The sequence below is a fragment of the Toxorhynchites rutilus genome, chromosome 2 (genome assembly GCF_029784135.1).
Source record: "Toxorhynchites rutilus septentrionalis strain SRP chromosome 2, ASM2978413v1, whole genome shotgun sequence".
Classification (NCBI taxonomy): domain Eukaryota; kingdom Metazoa; phylum Arthropoda; class Insecta; order Diptera; family Culicidae; genus Toxorhynchites; species Toxorhynchites rutilus.
In genome coordinates, this window is record NC_073745.1 from 223,597,780 (window position 1) to 223,618,011 (window position 20,232).

Here is a 20,232-nt window from a genome sequence, read left to right on the forward strand (position 1 = left end):
TATTTACTAATTATTTCTCTCAGTGTACTAACGAAATAAAATCATCTTGTTTCCCATCTCTGTTAACAAACCTCGGACCGGCCGCACATGTAAATGCTTGTTTTTATTCTTCATGCCGCACCGGTGAGAATCGATTCGGTATTTTATCTACACCCCTGCCTGTCCAAATGCTCTGCTGTCACAAACTTAATCAAAAATGGCTGGAAGAATCACCGACATCAAGAAGCTCGAATACGATATCTACAAATATTCCAGTTACTCCTCTTCCTATCTACCCGAGTGAGTATTACCGTGAAAGATGCGATGCTAACGATTAATTTGATGCTAGCAGTCCCTAACCAACTAGCGTAGTTCGAGGAAGGTTCGAATACATAAAAATGTCGCATTAGGTCCGCATGAATATGATCTAGAATTAGCACTTTCGATATCTTTAGATATACGGCAACCACCGATAGTGGTTGATATAAATGATTACCTCATGGTGTATATGTGCTTTGAACGCTGGCAATAAACAGGAAACTAAGGATCTAATATGATCAACAGACGTTATTTAATATGATAAACTGTAACAGAGTGACCGTATTGTTTGATAGAGAAGTGTCCATCTTCTTTTCCATACAAATAAACCAATGAAACTGACGAACAATAGACGGTGGTCCGTAATTATTATTAGTGCGAATGAACTTCATGTTGTTCCGTCTGCTCTATGGCATTGTATATGTGATGTTGCTTGCTTTTTTTCAGAAATATTCGCGAAGATAATCCCTCTAATCAAACCTCAAGATGGTCTTCAAACACGAACAGCCCGCCACAATTTTTGACCCTGAGGTTGGAAAGGCCAGCGATTGTTACCAAGATTAAGTTTGGCAAATATGAGAAGACGCATGTGTGCAATTTGCGTAAATTTAAGATTCTCGGTGGACTAGACGATGCTCGAATGGTGCTGCTTTACGAAGGGTGAGTATCAACTTGAATGTCAGGCTGATCTATCGCTGTGATCAAAACTAATGTTTGGCGCTTACCAAAATATCCAGCTACAAGGATACAAAATTCAGAATTTACAATATTGATTCAATTTTTTGAAAATGCATCCCTCAGAGCAAAAACAATTCCGTTGTATGCATAAAAAAAACAATTGTGTTCAATTATTACGGATGTCTTCTCGAAGGCAGACAGACTTACCCTTATCACTCTTATTATCAATTCACTAACATCGTGATTGTCGTATTCCCAAGCCAAATTAGCTGAAGAATTCTGGCTTTTTTTTTTAAATTTTGCACATAGACTGAAGTCTACCCAAAATAATATAAACATTTCCATTAGAAAAGAATCATAGAAATTAAAAAAGAACACAGTTCGTTTAAATGCGTTTATATTTCAGAATAATGATTGATATTTTTTGTGTGAATAAATCACACAAAAGAACATGGACGAACGACAAAAGAAAGAGAGATAACTCTCACGTAAATTTTGAAACCTATCTGGTTTGATTGATTCTCTTCATTGACTTCCTCTTTCGTTAATCAGATGGCCTTGCGGACTTTGCGTCAGTTTTGCCACATTGTTTGATAAACAAAGTTCTCTTCTACACTCCTGGTAGTCGAGCTCATGAGGAAATGCTTCTACCACTGGGTTATTAACCAAAGAGAATGTTGGTGAAGAGTATCGAACAATGCGGATAGCTTTTTTTTCATTTCTTCCCAAGAAGTCTGTGAATTTCTCTGATACTTCCCTAATGGAAACGCACCATAATGCTTGTTCACAAACCTTTAGCTTGTTTTGGATTAAACAAATTTTTCACGTGCGAATTTCGTCCTTGCGAAATATTTTGGCTAAAGTCATTCAGATCGAATTAGGGTTAGAGGCGAATGAACTGAAAAGTTTAAACCCTCTTAAAGCCAAAAAGAAGAAGAAGAAGAATTAGGGAATCATGCGAATTTGTCAAACTACCGTCTTCCAACGAAAACAAGTTGTACGAAATTGGTGAAACAAATACATATTACTTGTCACTATGTAATTGTAGAACACATGGGAATTTAATTTTCCCTTTTTCCTTCAGAGTTTTCAGAGTTTTGGTTGGAATATTTTTGGTAGAAATATGTGTATTATTTTTATGGGACCCCCTCTCCATTCCAGAGGAGGGAGGGGTGTCATACCATCATAGAAACATTTCTTATACCCTAAAACCCTCACATCCCAAATTGTGCTTGATTAGTTCTCAGAAGTTTGTGTTTCGTTTGTATGGCAGCCCCCCTTAGAAAGGGGAGAGCAGTGTATTCACCATAGAAACGTTTCGTTCCCCGTAAAACCTTCACATGCCAAATTTGGCTCCATTTGCTTGATTAGTTTTCGAGTTATGCAGAAATTTGTGTTCAATTTGTATAACAGACCACCCTTAGAGAGCGGGAGAAGTGTCCAACCACCATAGAAACATTTATTGCATCCTAAAACCTCCACATGCCAAATTTGGTTTCGTTTGCGTAACTACCCTCTATGACTCCCCTCCCCTCAGTATCTAACAGGGATGCCAGGTGATTTTTTCAAATGTCTTCACATGGTACGTAAAAATGTCCTCAAATGTCTTCACAGTCATATCGAAAAAAAAAACTAAAATTCATAGCTTACATTTGGACAAAGTTTGATAGCTTATTCAATGTATATATTAATTGGCATTGTTATATAGCACATTCAACTAAGCTTGCCTTGAGGTTTTGAAGTTTATTTCAATAAATGTGAACAATGAATATATTTCACAACTGCGAACTAATTTTCAAGAGTTTGAAAATTGTATTTAGCCTGATATACCGTTGATTGAGTGAATATCGCCCTGGTTTTTCCACAAAAACGGAACTGTGGTAACTCAATTTGTTTATTTCAGCTTTGAAGTTTTTGTTGTAGCTCAAACCATATCCATAAAACTGATTGTTGAAACGGTGTGTAATCGGAATACCTTCGAATTATGAAGTGGTCGTTTGGAAGATCTAAGTTAATCTATTGTATAATATTGGTCCAAATTAATAAAAATACGATGTCACAATCATTCAAATTTTCTAGTGCAAATGAACTAATGTCTTCTAGAGACATTAGAGATCCCTCGTGGTTGAATTCATTCTATATACTTGTGGATTTTCTGCTTGGAAAAGTTTGAAAAAAGCGTTGCGCAGTGGCGATATCATAACCATTGAGGTTTATCCGAGGTGTGATTATTGTTAGTTGAACTCCAAAAAAACCCGAGGAAATGCACGGGGTTTCGGATGATTGACCTACACCCAAGTTCGAACTGCAACTGACTACCCGATATGCGTCCGTTCTCCTGCCCGGTTCACAATCGACTCCGTTTATTTTCAATCTCCTAACATATATACATGTCTCTTACATCTATTGCTTCCTCGGGATAGACACAGAAAGAGAACTCGCAATCAGTTCGCTTCTACCATAAAACCTCAAGGTATAGATAAAAACTAGACCACATGCAAGTATGGTGCGTGGGAAACATTTTTATTGACGTAGGACTACGTCTAACCGGAAGATATAGGGGGTGAAATGAAAATCTAGGCACTGAACAAGTAGGAAAAAATGCAAGATTTGGAACGCTTATAACTCGAGCATTTCTCAATAGATCGCAAAGGTTTTTGCATCAATTGATAGGAAATATATCTACGCATCTATCATAACGAATAACATTTCATTTTTCTTGAGATAAATAATTGAATAATTGTGAAATATCAAGCATTGTCCAAATACACTATGTGCCCATTTTTGATTGGTCCATTTTGTGCTCCTCAAATCGTACCGACCAAAACGGGCAACCAGAGCAGCAGCGAAATAGAATGAAGCACGATTGGAAAGGAAAAAGAAAAAAAAAACGAACGAAACATTGGTCGCTGTCTCACACATGCGTAATTCTCGAGTCAGCCAGTCAGCTTAAAAATCCCCGCTCCGCTGCCGTAACGATCATTCTCATCGAAACGGTACACCACATCGTTTCGCATCACATCAGATCAACAAACCAACACAAGCAGCCATGGTTGGACATGGCCAAGGAGGAAAAGTGAAAGGAAAGGCAAAATCCCGCTCGAACCGTGTTGGTCTCCAGTTCCCCGTATGTGTATCCGCCAATTGCTCCGCAAGGGTAGCTAGGCCGAGCGCGTTAGTACCAGTGCACCAGTCCACCTAGCCGGCGTTATATAGTTTCGGCCGCCGAAGTGATCGAGTTAGCTGGCAAAGCTGCTCGCGACGATAAGAAAACCCGCATTCGGAACAGAACACATTCGGTTCGGTGGACATCAAGACAACAGGCAGTTTCAGCGAGTGGCGAGTGGCAAACGCAATCGCAAAACGGCAGCAGGTAGCAGAAGAAAAACGTTTGTTCTTTATACAAACTGCTTTGGTGGCAAATCCAGAACAAGGCGGCGTCGAGGGCTTTCGAAATGGTTTTTTTTTTCAAAACCACGAGTACTAAGTTTTCTAAATTGGAACCATTCCATAAAACACGGCGCTTATCAGGGCCATTAAACATTTCAAAAAAGAGTTTACGAAATACAGTTCAATGCTTTCTAAAACAATATCCAAAATAATAATAAAACACAACACATTGATTTTTAATAATATAATTTGTTTGCCAGGATATGATGAGTATGAGAATTTGGCAGTTGTGCTGAGCTTATTGATGGTTGGGGACTTTCCTGATCATTCAATTTTAACCAATTCTTAAATTGTTTCTAGATTGAAAGTACAGTAATTTACATTTAGCTCGACATTTTGCTAATTTGACGGACCTGTAATGCGACATATTTAGTTGAACATTTTTGTAAACATAGAGTTCGGGGTCCAAATTATGACCCCACATTGAAAGTCGACACTGTACCACTGTCATCGCAAATGTTCAATTACAGGTTAAAATCACCTCCAATGCGACACTGAGCGGTGCTTCGGCATGTCGCGTTAAATGTAATTTACTGTACAATATGTCACAAGCTGGATGGGAAGAAATTTTCCAACTGTGAAAGCTGTGGCGATGGGCAAACGCAATCGCTAAACAGAAAGGTTTAGCTGAACAAGATGGGGATTTCGAGAGATAACAAAACAATAAACTCTTTAGATTAAAGATAATTTTGTGATCCTGAAAAGGACCCTTTTTAGCTTGTATGTGAATCCAACGAGCGAACAAATCGCAATGAATGTATTTTTTTGCCATCGCTCCCTTTTAACGCTCATTCGTTCGTCTCGTTGGACTCGCCCCTTTGGCTGAGTCTGCCAATTTGTCTCTATCCTGTGAGCGTGTACCGCTAAAGTACAAAACGCGCGGATCCGCTGAAAAATATATCATTCTCTTTCAAATCTTAAATCAGTGTGGTTGTATGGCATCGTTTCACATTACATCGCATGAACGGATTGGTTCCGGAGCACTAGTATACCTAATAGCGGTTATAGAACTTCGGCCGGCGGAGTGCTCGAGTTGGCTTGCAATGCTGCTCACGACAATAAGAAAACCCGCCTACAGAATAGAGCACATTTGATTCGGTGGCAACAACTAGTTTCAGCGAGTGGCAAACGCAATCGCAAAACGGCAGCAGGTAAAAAAAGGAAAAAGTTTGTTTATACAGACTGCTTTGGTGGCAAAACCAGCCAACGTAAAACACGGCGCTTTTCAGGGCCATTAAACCTTTTAAAGAAGAGTTATTAAAAGTTATTTACAATACCAATGCATTCTAAAGTGACATAATATGATATATAATATGAACTGATTTATTTTGTTTATGCTTGTTTTTGAACTTATTGGTGGTTGGGGTCTTTTAAGTTGATCATTCAGTTTTCACAAACCCATACATGGTTCCCGAATTGAAAGTGAATTACAACACATTGTATGCAGGATGGCATTCACGATTCGGTAGCAAGAACTGCTTTCTTTTGTTTATAACTGATGTTGAAAATTGACTGAGGTTACATCTGCATTGTATAGAAACATAACTAAGGAGCAACATGATGAGTGATGTATTTCCTGCTGCTCTGTTCTTATTTTAAAGGACTTTAATCCGAAGGTCATCCGTCCCTGTATTCACTGTTGGTTTTTTAGAACGCTTATAGCTCATCTATTTCTCGACAGATCGTAAAGTTCGTCTCCATTTCATTTTTATTTACATTGTTTGCGGAGACTACAAATCTTACAATTCATTCGTTTCCGAAACCACAGTTTAAGGTACGGTAATGTGCTCAATAGTGAAATATATGATAGTGAATGACCTGAGGACCACTATGCATTCCCTATCATAGCCATCATTTTGATTGTACGATATGTGCATACGCCAAAAGATGCCCGGCGTTGAACATTGAATAAGTACAAAGCCTTCAGAAAAATATCAAGAAGCAACTATAAGATAGTGAGAAAAAATTGAGAATGTTTGTAAAAAACGCAAAAACACAACATCAAAGGTTCTTTTCAGAACCTTCAACATGTTCATAAGGAGTAAACAGTAAACTAATCCATTTTTCAGTTAGATAGGTAGGTATTCACGTAGGAGAAGAAAATAAAAACAATATATTTAAAATATATATTTAGCAAAAGCTGTCCCCTTTGTATAGTCCTACGTCACTCCGGTTATGTCCCCGACATTACCCGCTCGTCTTTTTATGCTCGAACATCCTATCGTGAACTTATCTCTATCGTAAAACTAGACTACACGCTGGCTCAAGCAAATGAAGCAAATGAGGGAATGCAAAAATTTCTGAGAATAGAAGAGCGGAATCGAGACAGTATTTTTCCATTCTGATCGAGAATGAACCTTGCGAAGAGGATAGGTGAATGTTTTCTGTCTCAAATAAAGTGAGGCATAAACGGAGAATAAAAGGGTGAGTTTTAACTGTGAATGAGTGTTGTTGAACGGATTTCGATAATGTCATAATGTCTTAAAAATGTCTCCACAAAATCAAATCTCTTCACAGTAAGTCAAATGTCTTCAAAATGAAGACATGTCTTCAAACCTGGCATCCCTGGTATCTAACTAGCCACATATTCACATAGTTTGCACTCTCTGGCAATTATGGGTCAGAATCTGTTGCAGTAATTGAATAAGAATCATTTACTTTGCGTAGTCCGTATGATTTCGCTGCTTCATGATGCATGGAGACATATAATGAGTTAAATAATATGAATATACAGAAGAATATTTCGAATCATCAGAAATTGCACAACGAGAATGATTTGCTAGTCCCAAGCGTCATTCTGAGTGTTCTTTGTGCAATTTGGTTGTTTCAGGTCAATCACGGAGAGCAACTACGAATTGTGCAGTCTACCCAAGCTCAAGCTCAATATACAGAAGAATATAAACTTTTTGCACCGAAACGGATCATAACGGTTTTGGTTAAATAATTCTTGTGTATCATGAAGTGCGAACCGAATCAGAATTGTCTCGTTCTCTTTGTGCCATGATTTGTAGCATGTAAAATGCCACTGGGGAAATGATTTCAGTAAGATTATATTAGGCTGTAAAAAAAGTCCTGCGGTATTTTTTTTTGAATTTTCATTTGTTTCTTAAAATTAGTTACAATCATCTGTTTTAAGTCAAATATGCGCCGTTTTGTTCGATGACTTGTTCCCAACGAGATGCTAACTTCATAATACCCCTGTTATAGAAGCTTGCTTCCTTATTGGCAAAAAACTCGGATAGCCAATTTTCACAGGCCTCTTTTGTGGCTAACTTCTGACTACCTAGCTCGTTCGCCATGGACAAAAACAGGTGTTAGTCACTTCGTGCAAGGTCCAGACTATACGGCGGATGCAAAAGAACCTCCCATCCGAGCTCCCGGAGCTTCTGGCGCGTCACCAAAGAAGTGTGTGGCCTGGCGTTGTCCTGATGGAAGACAATGCGGCCTCTGTTTATCAAAGATGGCCTCTTCTTCATGAGTGCTACCTTCAAGCGGTCCAGTTGTTGGCAGTACAGGTCCGAATTGAGCGTTTGGCCATAGGGAAGCAGCTCATAATAGATTATTCCTTGACAATCCCACCAAACACACAACAGAACCTTCCTGGCCGTTAATGAAGGCTTGGCCACCGTCTGAGCCGCTTCAACGGGCTTCGACCACGACCGTTTGCGCTTCACGTTGTCGTAAGTGACCCACTTTTCATCGCCAGTCACCATCCGCTTCAGAAACGGGTCGATTTTGTTGCGATTCAGCAGCGATTCACATGCGTCAATACGGTCAAAGATGTTTTTTTGCGTCAACGTGTTCGGCACCCATACATCGAGCTTCTTTGTGAATCCAAGCTTCTTCAAATGGTTAATAACGGTTTGATGACTTATCCCCAGCTCTTGGCCGATGCTACGGCTGCTACTATGCCGGTCTTTCTCGGCTAATTCAGCGATTTTGTCGCAATTTTCGACGACAGGCCTTCCGGAGTGTGGCGCATCTTCGACGACCTCTACACCAGAACGAAAACGTTGAAACCATCGTTGTGCGGTGGAAATGGAAACTGTATCGGGTCCATAAACTGCACAAATTTTATTGGCAGCTTGAGATGCATTTTTGCCTTTGTCATAGTAGTACTGTAAAATATGTCGGATTTTCTCTTTATTTTGCTCCATATTTGCGACACTATAACTCACGAACGACTTAACCAAACAAAACACTGTCAGGGACTATATTACAGCGCCTTTCCAACAAGGTAAAGTATGACTCGATACAATGAATACAACTAGAACTACGCGCTTACAACGACACCTCGCGGAAATACCGCAGGACTTTTTTGACAGCCTAATATGTATTTATTTCAGCTTACACACGTCGGTTAAAATTTAAGATGAGTTTGGATAACAGAACCTGCTTTACCGTTTCCGGTACGTTTTTCGCCTTTGTTTCGACTTCCTCATTATTTTCTGTTCTTTCTTCGCCTCTCCGTTGGTCTTCAGAAATTTACGCTTCACTATGGCTCAATAGGTTTTTATGGGACGGAGTTCAGGAGAATTTGATGGGTTTATGTTTTTCGGCACAAACTCCACATAATTGGGCGCATACCACTCGCTGGTTTCAGAGTAGTAGCTTGAAGCCATATCAGGCTAAAACCAAGACTTTTGAACGTGCTGTCTCAAAAGCGACAAAAACTGTTTTTGGAGACACTCGGTTTTGTAGATCTCTTCGTTTATGGTGCCTTTGGTCTCGAATGGTTCACTTCGTTTGCCACAAGTGAATATGGCCTGTCATATCAGGTACTTCGAAGCTTCTTTCGTTGTAAGCAGTCATTAACATTCATTCTGCTTGCGTTCGTCCTGATTTGAGAAGTCCTGCACCTTGTACGTTTTCAATCCGGATGTCGGCAAAACTATGTGAAAAATCAATTTTTTCGGCCAAGTTTTCGCGTCGAAATGTTCGGTTTCCGTGTGAGATGAGTAATCACTGCTTTATCGTTATTCCCGGTTTTCCTCCAGCTTTTGGCTTGTGGTCCACTGACATCCGTTCTTGGAATCTTGGGATGATTATTGAGACGGCCGAAAATTATATGTTCATTAGTTTACCCAAGGCGCGATGTGACACCCAGGATTTTGCATTTGAGTGAACAAAATCCATTCGCGTACGGCATATTTTATTCCATCTCCACCGGATTCACACTCACAACTGGAAAACTGAGTACACTGAGAGAAATAATTAGTAAATATAACGAATTTTTTGGTAAATACTACCAATCTATAGTCATTTTCGACCGTACTAATAAACACATATGTCAAGCAGAACCATGATTCGGAAGCCCAATATCGGCTACATTTTCTCGCCGAAAATGCACGTATCAGAATTATATCCTTATTATACCTCCGTATTGCCTTATGGGAACAATGAAAATGGTTAATACGCGCTTTTCTCACCAGTTTTCAGATATGACAATATCCAAGCTTACTAATGTTATCGAGTAAAATATACTAATCTCTGGTAGGGATGCGGGTTTGTTGACAATATGTACAAAAAATTTGTATATTCTACTAATTTTGCATTACCAAATGTATTTAGTAGTTTTCGACCGAGGATTTTTCTAAGGGTAGATGTGAACAAACACTCTAAAGAGAAACTGAGTAAAATTTGATCATTTCGGTTGAGTATGAAAAGTTTGATAGTGTGGCAATAATTATCGAAAATATCTTTATCTGTAGTGAAGAATTATTTTTCTTATTGAATCATACTTACACAACGCTTTCCTCTATTGCAGTGGACTTAAGAACGACTCGATCCCGGAAACATTCAATCTCAAACATCGCACGGATTCGGGCGAACTGCTGCCGATCAAGTACATCCAAATTTGCCCCCTGCTCTCGTGGGGACCGAGTTTTAATTTCTGCATTTGGTATGTCGAGCTGCTTGGAATCGAAGATTCCATTTTTATTCTTTCCAATCTACGCAAGTACAACATGTTGCGCGAGGTGCAAATCGTTCGGCTATTTATGAAACACTGCCGGCAGCAAGGCTACGTGAAAGCGTTTAACGCGCTGCAAGAGGAAACTGGTGTTCGTCTCGAGGACGAAAGGATGACCGAGCTACACGAGGTTCTTGTCAACCAGGGAGATTTCAACAAGACTGAGGAAATGTTGGTCGATTTTATTAATAGTAAGCAAAAGTTTGTTATCTCAAAAAGAAGAACAATACACAACTTTGTTTTGTTTTCTTTCAGAGGGTCTGATGGACGATTATCTCTCGAAACAGGAGTATAAGCCAAACTGGAGTTTACAGCTGACACCGGAAAACGAACCCAGACCAGGTCGACGAGGCGGTCATCAGCTTATAATAGATCTTATATCCAGTACTATCTGGCTGTATGGAGGATGGGATGGGAGCGAGGATTTGAGTGATTTGTGGTCGTACAACGTGAAAAATAACCAGTGGACATTAATTCACCAGAAATCGGAACTGCTGGATGGACCAACTCCCCGGGCTTGCCACAAAATGGTTTATGATTCGAAAAATTCGCAAATTTTTATGCTCGGACGATACTTAGATAGTGCTTCCCGTACCGAAGACAATACATATAGCGATTTTTATCTCTATAACACCGTTAGTAAAATGTGGTTTTTAATCTGCAATGATACGGCACAAGTTGGTGGACCACAGCTAGTGTACGACCATCAAATGTGTATCGATGCACAAAAGCAAACGATTTACGTTTTCGGCGGACGTATTTTGGAACCGAAGTAAGTGTTCGAATATTTATATAGCCATTCCATGCCAAAATGATCAGATTTTCGTGAAAAATGATAGTTCTGTTCCTTGTCGCAAAATATTAGACCCGCCTTTTTTTCATTTTTTTTTCATTAGGGTGCCTATTTCATTTTCAGTTGGTTTTCCCCCTTTTTTCACCACGCAATGACATTATTACCGTAGGACTGCGAAATTGTTGCCAATTATCGCGAAATTATGGAAATTGAAGAACGAAATTGTTTAATACAAAAATTTGGAGCCGATGATTGAATTCTTTCACTGAGAGAAAGTATTCCATTCACGTTTCGCGTCATGCTTCGCAGTGTTTGGATTTCGATCAAAATCGAATGATACACAATGTGTCATGCAAGTAAACTCTCACGAACATATAACCAAATATGAGAGGATCATTCAGATACTTGTATGAATGTCAGTAATCACTTGTGTAATATTTAGTGATTAAACTGAGAGAGGGACGAAGACTGTTGATTGCATATCCGATCTGTATCAAACATCGCATACCATTTTCGAAGCCTGCATACAAGTTTGAACCGCATATATCGTCCCATTTTACTATAGTGAAACCCACTGCACAAACAAGTGCAAAGCAATAAATGATACAAGAAAAATTACGTCATCATTACGTCACCATTTGCGGAGAGCAGCGAATGGGAAAAGAGATAAAACGCGAGAGTTTTTGCTTCTCACTGGAGCGGTGTTGCTAGTAAAACTATGCGGTCTATATGAATATACACATTTCAAGGGATAGAGGCGTTAAAAATGGAAAATATAATCTGACTACCCTTCCCTTAGCCTCTATCGAGCTAAATAATCATATAGTTTGCACTCTCTGAGACTTAAAAATCAGGATCTGCTACATTAGCTGAATATGAATCTTTCGCTTTGCGTTGTCCGTACGATCCTGCTGTTTCATGATGCATGGAGAGGTCGGTATGCATATGTTAGAGGCAAAGAAGAAAATAAGCTTTCTGCACCGAAAGCGTATATGATAGCTTTGCTTGCATGCTGGTGTGCAATGAAGTGCGAGCCGATGCAGAGTTGTCTCGTTCTCTTTTGTGTTGTGATTTGCATCACATAACAACAATAGAATACCACTGGGGGAAATGTTTCCTGAAAGATCATATTTGAACGAACGAAAGCGATTTTTTCAATGAGTGGATCATTTGGCAAACACTGATGCTTCATGATTCGCGACGCAATAAAACGCCAATTTGAGCATTTAGCACTATACTCTTATACTTTCAGCATTTACATGTGTTGATTGCTCGCTGTCTGAAGCGATATTGAAACACTGAACTTACTAAATATCCAAGTAGTTTCTTAGTATCTATAACATCTCCAATCCTCCTAAAAACAACGCCACAAATAACACGCAGAAAATTGGAACCGAATAGATTGTGCTGTGATCGTAGTACAAAAGCGATCGCTGCGGAATAAATTACCACATTCTGCTTTCCACTGAAGAACACAATTCTCACCACTGAAGAATACCTTTTTCACATCCGACTTAGAATGCGCTGCAATTTGACGTCACTTTTTATCTGGAAACAATGCTTGAATACACGAAAATTGAATTGTCGATCGGATAAAAGTCACCAATGAGTCATATCAAAATGAGTCATTTATCAGTTATGCAGTCAGCGAGGCTATCCAAATGCCTTTCTACAAATACAAGTGTTTAATTTAGTTTTCTAAAATGAACGTTTTCAAGGCTAGAGGCGAATGAACTGAGAAATTTTAAAGCCTCTACAATTCAAAACATCATGATCAACACAAGTCGTCTTCTAGCAAAAAATTATAAATCTGAATCCGCTTTTTATTGCTTGGGACATTCTTTTAGAATACATCTAAATTTTTAAAATAACTCCTCAATGGTATATAAATAATGTGCCTTGCTGATACATTAGTTGCATTAGTTATCGACAGCACGGATAGGTAAGCACACAAATGGGCAGAGCAAATGTATAGGAAATAGGAATGCTTCCAATTTTCTGTAGTTTAACCCTTTGCGGTCGTGTTAAATTTTGACATGAGTGTAGTACTGGTGGAAATTTATTTCCCTCGAAAGTGCCTTGATACTTGTTATATATCACTAAGAAATTTTTTTTTGAGCTTTAACTTATGTATTCACCGAACAATGTCTTTTAATGTGATGTTGATACAGTAAACATTCGGTAACTGAACCAGAAAGGAAGACCAGTTATCGACATTCGCTTTCTAACTGGACCGGCATGCAAAACGTCAAATAAAATTGAGGGGAACTTCAATGTTTTTTTTTAAATTCGCGTTTGTCGTGAAATTGGATAAATAAAAGGTTTCCACTGGAAGTTTTGCATTTGTTACGCCAACAGGTATAATATATAATTTGAGGAAATTATTTTTCTATAATTTATTTAATGTTTTTGTCATGCGAAAATAATGTCAATTTTGGAGACCTCTCAAATTACATTCGAATGCACCTCACAGCAAATCTTCAAATTGAGAATGACGTAAATTGTTCACGAAATTCTGCTTTTTAACTGAACCACAGTCCAGTTAACATTCGCCCAGTTAAAAAGCAGTCCAGTTGAACCAGGTTCAGTTATCGAATGATTACTGTATATATTTTTTCATTCGTGTGAATTACGTGAATTGCCTATAAGTCGTTCCACCAATTTTAGTACAAATTTTCGTACTTCTCCCATATGCGGCCAAAATTAATTTAAAAAATTTTATATTCAAAGTATTGCTCATCGCTAGTCAAAACTTTTCCCCATATTTCTGGAAATTCACGGATCCCTTTGCGGAAACAATCGGCCGGTTTGTCGGCTAACCACGAATCGATCCAATTTTTGACTTCATCACAATTGGAGAAGTGCATGTTGCATCCATCGAAAAAGTAGTAATCGGACGGAGCAATGCTTGTTGTGTTAGCAAAACGAATTCTGAAGTGTAAAAATGCATGGGGGTATAAATATACTGCCGACTTGAATGTATCTGCAATGCCGATTTTCCAACTTCTTGGTATCGGAACCTGTGTTGGGAAAACACATTCCGGTTTGCAAGAATGCAAGCGAGTACAAAAGTACTCGCAGCTTGCATCTAATTTATAATGCCAAAGTCCCCAGACTCCATAGTTTTCAAGTCTGTGTTAGGGAAACATTCCGATTTGCAGAAATGCAAGCGAGGACAAAATACCCGCTTCTTGTATCTATTTTGCAATGCCGATTTCTCAAGGCTCCATGGGTTTGAAGTCTATGAACATGTTATTTGCAAGTGATTGAAAAATCTTGAAGGAGAATTGGGTTTGAAAAAGACGGGTGGGTAATGTCGGGGACATAACCGGAGTGACGTAGGACTATACAAAGGGGACAGCTTTTGTTAAATATATATTTTAAATATATTGTTTTATTTTCTTCTCCTACGTGAATACCTACCTATCTACCTGAAAAATGGATTAGTTTACTGTTTACTCTTTATGAATATGTTGATGGTTCTGAAAAGAACCTTTGGTGTTGTGTTTTTGTTATCACTCGATATTCCCATCTTGTTCGGTTAAACCTTCCTGTTTAGCTATTGCGTTTGCCACTCGCCACAGCTTTCACAGTTGGAAAATTTCTTCCCATCCAGCTTGTAACATGTTGTTCAGTAAATTACATTTAATGTGACGTGCCGGAGAAACACTTTGCCACTCACTGAAACTATTTGTTGCCTTGATGAGCGCCGAACCGAAGCTGCTCTGTTCTTGATGCGGGTTTTCTGATTGTCGTGAGCAGCTTTGCAAGCCAACTCGAGCACTCCGACGGCCGAAACTCTATAATCGCTGTTAGGTATACTGGTGCTCCGGCACCAATCCGTTCGGCCTAGTTACCCTTGCGGAGCAATCAGTGAATGCGACCAACAGGGAACTGGAGACCTGCACGGTTCGAGTGAGACTTTGCCTTTCCCTTAACTTGTCCTCCTTTGTTACGTCCACGAAGCCGATGCCGTACAACCACACGGGTTTACGGTTTGATAGAAAATAAGATATTTTTTTGGGGTCCGCGTGTTTTATACTCTAGCGGTACACACTCACAGGATAGAGACAAATCGGCAGACTCAGCCAGAGGGGCGAGTCCAACAAGACGAACGAATGAGCGTTAAAAGGGAGCGATGGCAAAAAAATACATTCATTACGATTCGCTCGTTGGATTCACATGCAGGCTAAAAAGGGTCCTTTTCAGGATCACAAAATTATCTTCAATCTAAAGAGTTTATTGTTTTGTTATCACTCGATATCCCCATCTTGTTCGGCTAAACCTTGCTGTTTAGCGATTGCATTTGCCACTCGCCACAGCTTTCACAGTTGGAAAATTTCTTCCCATCCAGCTTGTGACATATTTTACAGTAAATTACATTCAATGCGACGTGCCGAAGCGCCACTCAGTGTCGCATTGGAGGCGATTTTAACCTGTAATTGAACATTTGCGATGACAGTGGTACAGTGTCGACTTTCAATGTGGGGTCATAATTTGGATCTCTATGTTTACAAAAATGTCCAACTAAATAAGTCGCATTACATGTCCGTCCAATTAGCTAAATGTCGAACTAATTGTAAATTACTGTACTTTCAATCTGGAAACAATTTAAGAATTGGTGAAAATTGAATAATCAGGAAAGTCCCCAACTATCAATAAGCTCAGAACAACTGCCAAATTCACATACTCATCAGATCCTGGCAAACAAATGATGAAAAAATCAATTTATGTTTTATTATTATTATGGATAATGTTTTAGAAAGCATTGAACTGTATTTCCTAAACTCTTTTTGGAAGGTTTAATGGCCCTGAAAAGCGCCTTGTTTTATGGAATGGTTCCAATTTAGAAAACTTAGTACTCGTGGTTTTGAAAAAAACCATTTCGAACGCCCTCGATGCCGCCTTGTTCTGGATTTGCCACCAAAGCAGTTTGTATAAAGAACAAACTTTTTTCTTCTGCTACCTGATGCCGTTTTGCGATTGCGTTTGCCACTCGCCACTCGCTGCAACTGCCTGTTGTCTTGATGTCCACCGAACCGAATGTGTTCTGTTCCGAATGCGGGTTTTCTTATCGTCGCGAGCAGCTTTGCCAGCTAACTCGATCACTTCGGCGGCCGAAACTATATAACGCCGGCTAGGTGGACTGGTGCACTGGTACTAACGCGCTCGGCCTAGCTACCCTTGCGGGGAACTCCAGATCAACACGGTTCGAGCGGGATTTTGCCTTTCCCTTCACTTTTCCTCCTTTACCATGTCCAGACATGGCTACTTGGGTTGGTTTGTTGATGTGTTGTGATGCGAACCGATGTGGTGTACGGTTTGAATGAGAATGATCGTTACGGCAGCGGAGCGGGGATTTTTAAGCTGACTGGCTGGCTCGAGAATTACGCATGTGTAAGACTGCGACCAATGTTTCGTTCATTTTTTTCTTTTTCCTTTCCAATCGTGCTTCATTCTATTTCGCTGCTGCTCTGGTTGCCCGTTTTGGTCGGTACGATTTGAGGAGCACAAAATGGACCAATCAAAAATTGGCACATAGTGCATTTTGACAATGCTTGATATTTCACAATTATTCAATTATTTATCTCAAGAAAAATGAAATGTTATTCGTTATGATAGATGCGTAGATATATTTCCTATCAATTGATGCAAAAACCTTTGCGATCTATTGAGAAATGCTCGAGTTATAAGCGTTCCAAATCTTGCATTTTTTCCTACTTGTTCAGTGCCTAGATTTCCATTTCACCACCTATATTTTCCGGTTAGACGTAGTCCTACGTCAAAATAATTTGATATTATAATGACGAGTTCTGGTAGAAATACCAGGAAATTTATAATAAAAGACATTTGTAATGAATCAAAATCAATCAATGAACAGTTTTGCGATTGAACCCATGGAATAGAGGCGAATGAACTGCAAAGTTTAAAGCCTCTTAAAAACAAAGAAACAACAACAACCCATGGACGTTCGCTTAAGAAGGAAACGTGAATATTTGAAAGTTTATAACAAAAAAAACATTTTACTAAACCAAACTAAACTATAAAAGACGAATGCAAGTAATTACGAGATCCAAATTTCAGCAAATGCATTTTTAAGGACTATCTAATTGGCTTTTATTAGATATGTCCTTCTCGGCCGAAGTGGTCGGCATCTTCGAGGCAACTACAACTTCATCTTCCAAGCCATTGTTGGTCGTCTCTGACCAGGTTTGACGATGTTAAAGGAATGAGAGAACAATGAATCCTGTCCAGACTGAGGACCGGTCACTGCTCGGTCTCACACGGATTCAAGAAAGGACCCTTCCATCTACTCTGCGACCTCTGCCAAATCCACAACTCCGTCGAGCACTTCTTGTGTGGTTGCCCGAAATTTGATGATCTGCAAAACCTTCATGGAATCAGCGGGAGTGTAAGAGACATATTGACGGACAATCCAGCAAGAGTAGCAGCGCTTTTTTTTTTTTTTTTTTTTTCTGTATTATAGTGACTTTCAACGCTTCTGGCTGGTTCGTCACTTTTACCTTCCATTTTGGAAGAATGTCGGGAGTGAGAATTGAACTCGTGATCTTGAGCGTGAGAAGTATGGATGTTACCTCCACGCCAGATCGGCTCCACAGTAGCAGCGCTTGTCTGCTACCTAAAAGATGCCGAACTATTTTTTAAAGATCTAGCGTCTGAAGAATGGATCAGTCAAGAAGATCCTTGTTCCTTCCCCTCCACGATGAAGGGGAATAAGAACACTTCGGCATCTTCAACGGCACGGCTTCCTCTCCACTAGCCTGGAGCCATGGGTCGAGGACATCCTTGCCATCTGGTCCAACAAGCAAACAACAAGTTCTTTGTTGAGTTATGTTTCGCAAAAGGATTTATATGTGTTTAATTTTTACGTCCAATTTTTATGTGATAATTTTATGTGCAATCTGTTCCCAACGAAACCTCGCGGTATGCCATCGATAAAGAGGCAAACCAGCCCAGGAGGCTGAAAACCTCTCAAATAAAGAATAAAAAAATAGATATGTCGATCATCTAAATCAGTCTAGTAGTTACAGATTTTTGAAAAAAGGGGAACAATTTTTCGGACCACCCCCAAAAAGAAATGGACACCCCAATGGAAAAAATAAAAATATACGGGCCTATTTTTTGTGATCAGGAATAAAACTACCACTTTTTACGAATATCTGAGAACCGCTATATCGGTTTGCCATAGAATAGCTGTATATTTTCTAGCAAGTGTGTTATGCATGTTAATCAAATTTCCTACCAATTTCCCCCGAGTTACAGATTTTCTTTCTCCTTTAGAAATGAAGAGGAATCATCGAGCGATTACAAGTATTCAGGCCTGTATTCATACCACATCTGCACCAATACGTGGAATCATATTTTGGTGGATTGCGGACATCCTTCGGCTGCCAGTCCGCATGTGCAAAGCATCAAATCAAGGGTTACTCATTCGATGCTGTTCCATCACGTAAGAAAAAATATTATTCCGAACAAAGCAAAAATAAGTCTATTCCTCCGTTACAGAAACACCGGAAACTCTACATTTTCGGCGGACAGCGTGGCAAGGATTACATGACAGATTTTCTCATATACGACATAGACAACAATGAGTTATCAAACATGACACCGGAGAATATGGGAACGGATTTGAAGAATGTCCCACAATCAGGATTCACCCAACGGGCAACAATTGACTGTGAAAAGGACGAAATTTATGTATTGACTAGCCTAAGCAAAGACAAGGAACGTCGAGATTTAAATATTAACTCATTCTGGTTGTTCTCACTGGCCAGGAAAGAATGGTGTTGTGTATATAAAAGTGACCACTCTATAGGCGAGAACTGTTATCTTAAGAATCAAAACGCCTGTCAGGAACCATGCCCCAGGTATGCGCATCAAATCGTGTACGATGCGAAAAATCAGATCCATTTCCTGTTCGGTGGTAATCCGGGCATGAATTCTCATTTTCGTTTGGATGATTTCTGGATGTTACGACTGGAGAAACCGGCACGGCAAAACATTGTGCGCTACTCACTTTACCTGCTGAGAAAACTAGAGTACGAGGAAATTGTCAAAACTAATCCCCTTTCGGCTATACCCTATTTACAAACGAAACTGTACGATATTATTGATCACGACGATCCGGCACAGCTGAAGGAATTTCACAAACTAGCATCTCTGCTGTTCAAATCGGACAATATGGATTGCGGCACGGAACCAACTAGTCTGCTAACAATTCCCCTAGGAGGAAGTTTAAAACTGAATACCGAGGATCATCCAAACGAACACGAGCCAAATGAGAAAATGATGCGCGTTGAGGCGAAATGTAGCGACGAGGCGGACGGTTCCAGTAGTAGTTCGCTCAGTAGCGAGTGTTCCAGTTCACAAACCGCAAGGGCGGTACCGTCAACTTCGTTGGCATATTCATCGCGCTCTCAGAAAACCGATGATCAGTCGTTTGAGCTGAAGATTCGTCGCTGTCTGCTGTACAACAAAATTGTGGATCTACTTCCGGAAAAACTCTGCCAGCCAAAGAAAAACATAAGCGATTACGTGCTGCCTTAGTCAAAACTGTAGCTGTGCGCCCTGTGAACGCCCCTCAAAAAAAAAAAAACAACGGACAGATAATTTTCGCTCTTCAATGCGCATAACTTCACAACCTCTTGCTGCAAACTATACTTCGAACAGACTGCTAATCGAACGGATTTAAAACGAGGAAACGGAAATGTGATATTAATTTTCGCTTTGGAAACCAACCCGTAGCTTTTTTCCCTGTATTGTTTCTGGATTGCCATTTTTAAAACGCGTAATGCCTTGGCATTAATAGAAATAGTGTTTCTGGTCAGGCAAATTTTGCTTTTTTGCTGCGAACTAGATTATTTTCATTGTTAATAAGGACAATCAATTCTTTAGGTAGGAATACGTTGATTTGTGGACGATTTGTTATTAAAGATGCAATTTATTACCATTCGAACGATTTTGCCGCAAGCTTTTTCTTCTTTATTTTGTAAATTTTTATTGTAGATAAGTTGTGAACAAT

General features: G+C 39.5%; 1 protein-coding gene and 1 pseudogene across 3 annotated transcripts; both read left to right on the plus strand.

Moving 5' to 3' along the window:
• Nucleotides 1-127: 127 nt before the first annotated feature.
• LOC129770117 (muskelin) lies at nt 128-20,166 on the plus strand. Of its 3 annotated transcripts, none has more exons than XM_055772753.1 (6): nt 128-279; nt 745-957; nt 10,193-10,587; nt 10,652-11,168; nt 18,474-18,660; nt 18,717-20,166. In XM_055772753.1, exons 1-6 carry the CDS (start codon nt 197-199, stop codon nt 19,755-19,757), a joined length of 2,436 nt encoding a protein of 811 aa, XP_055628728.1. In that variant the 5' UTR covers nt 128-196; the 3' UTR covers nt 19,758-20,166. The 3 variants fall into 3 exon arrangements, with proteins under 3 accessions (XP_055628728.1, XP_055628729.1, XP_055628730.1); XM_055772754.1 differs by having other exon boundaries at nt 18,492-18,660; XM_055772755.1 differs by lacking the exon at nt 128-279 and adding an exon at nt 386-655.
• On the plus strand, nt 3,153-3,232 carry LOC129772206 (U4 spliceosomal RNA; annotated as a pseudogene).
• Nucleotides 20,167-20,232: the final 66 nt, after the last annotated feature.

What these genes read in the sequence shown, in the direction of transcription:
- LOC129770117 (XM_055772753.1), top strand. Translation starts at nt 197, where the DNA reads ATGGCTGGAAGAATCACCGACATCAAGAAGCTCGAATACGATATCTAC. An exon ending in GGACGTATTTTGGAACCGAA is followed by an intron (nt 11,169 to 18,473) that starts GTAAGTGTTCGA and finishes CCCGAGTTACAG; the next exon opens with ATTTTCTTTCTCCTTTAGAA. An exon ending in ATTCGATGCTGTTCCATCAC is followed by an intron (nt 18,661 to 18,716) that starts GTAAGAAAAAAT and finishes CCTCCGTTACAG; the next exon opens with AAACACCGGAAACTCTACAT.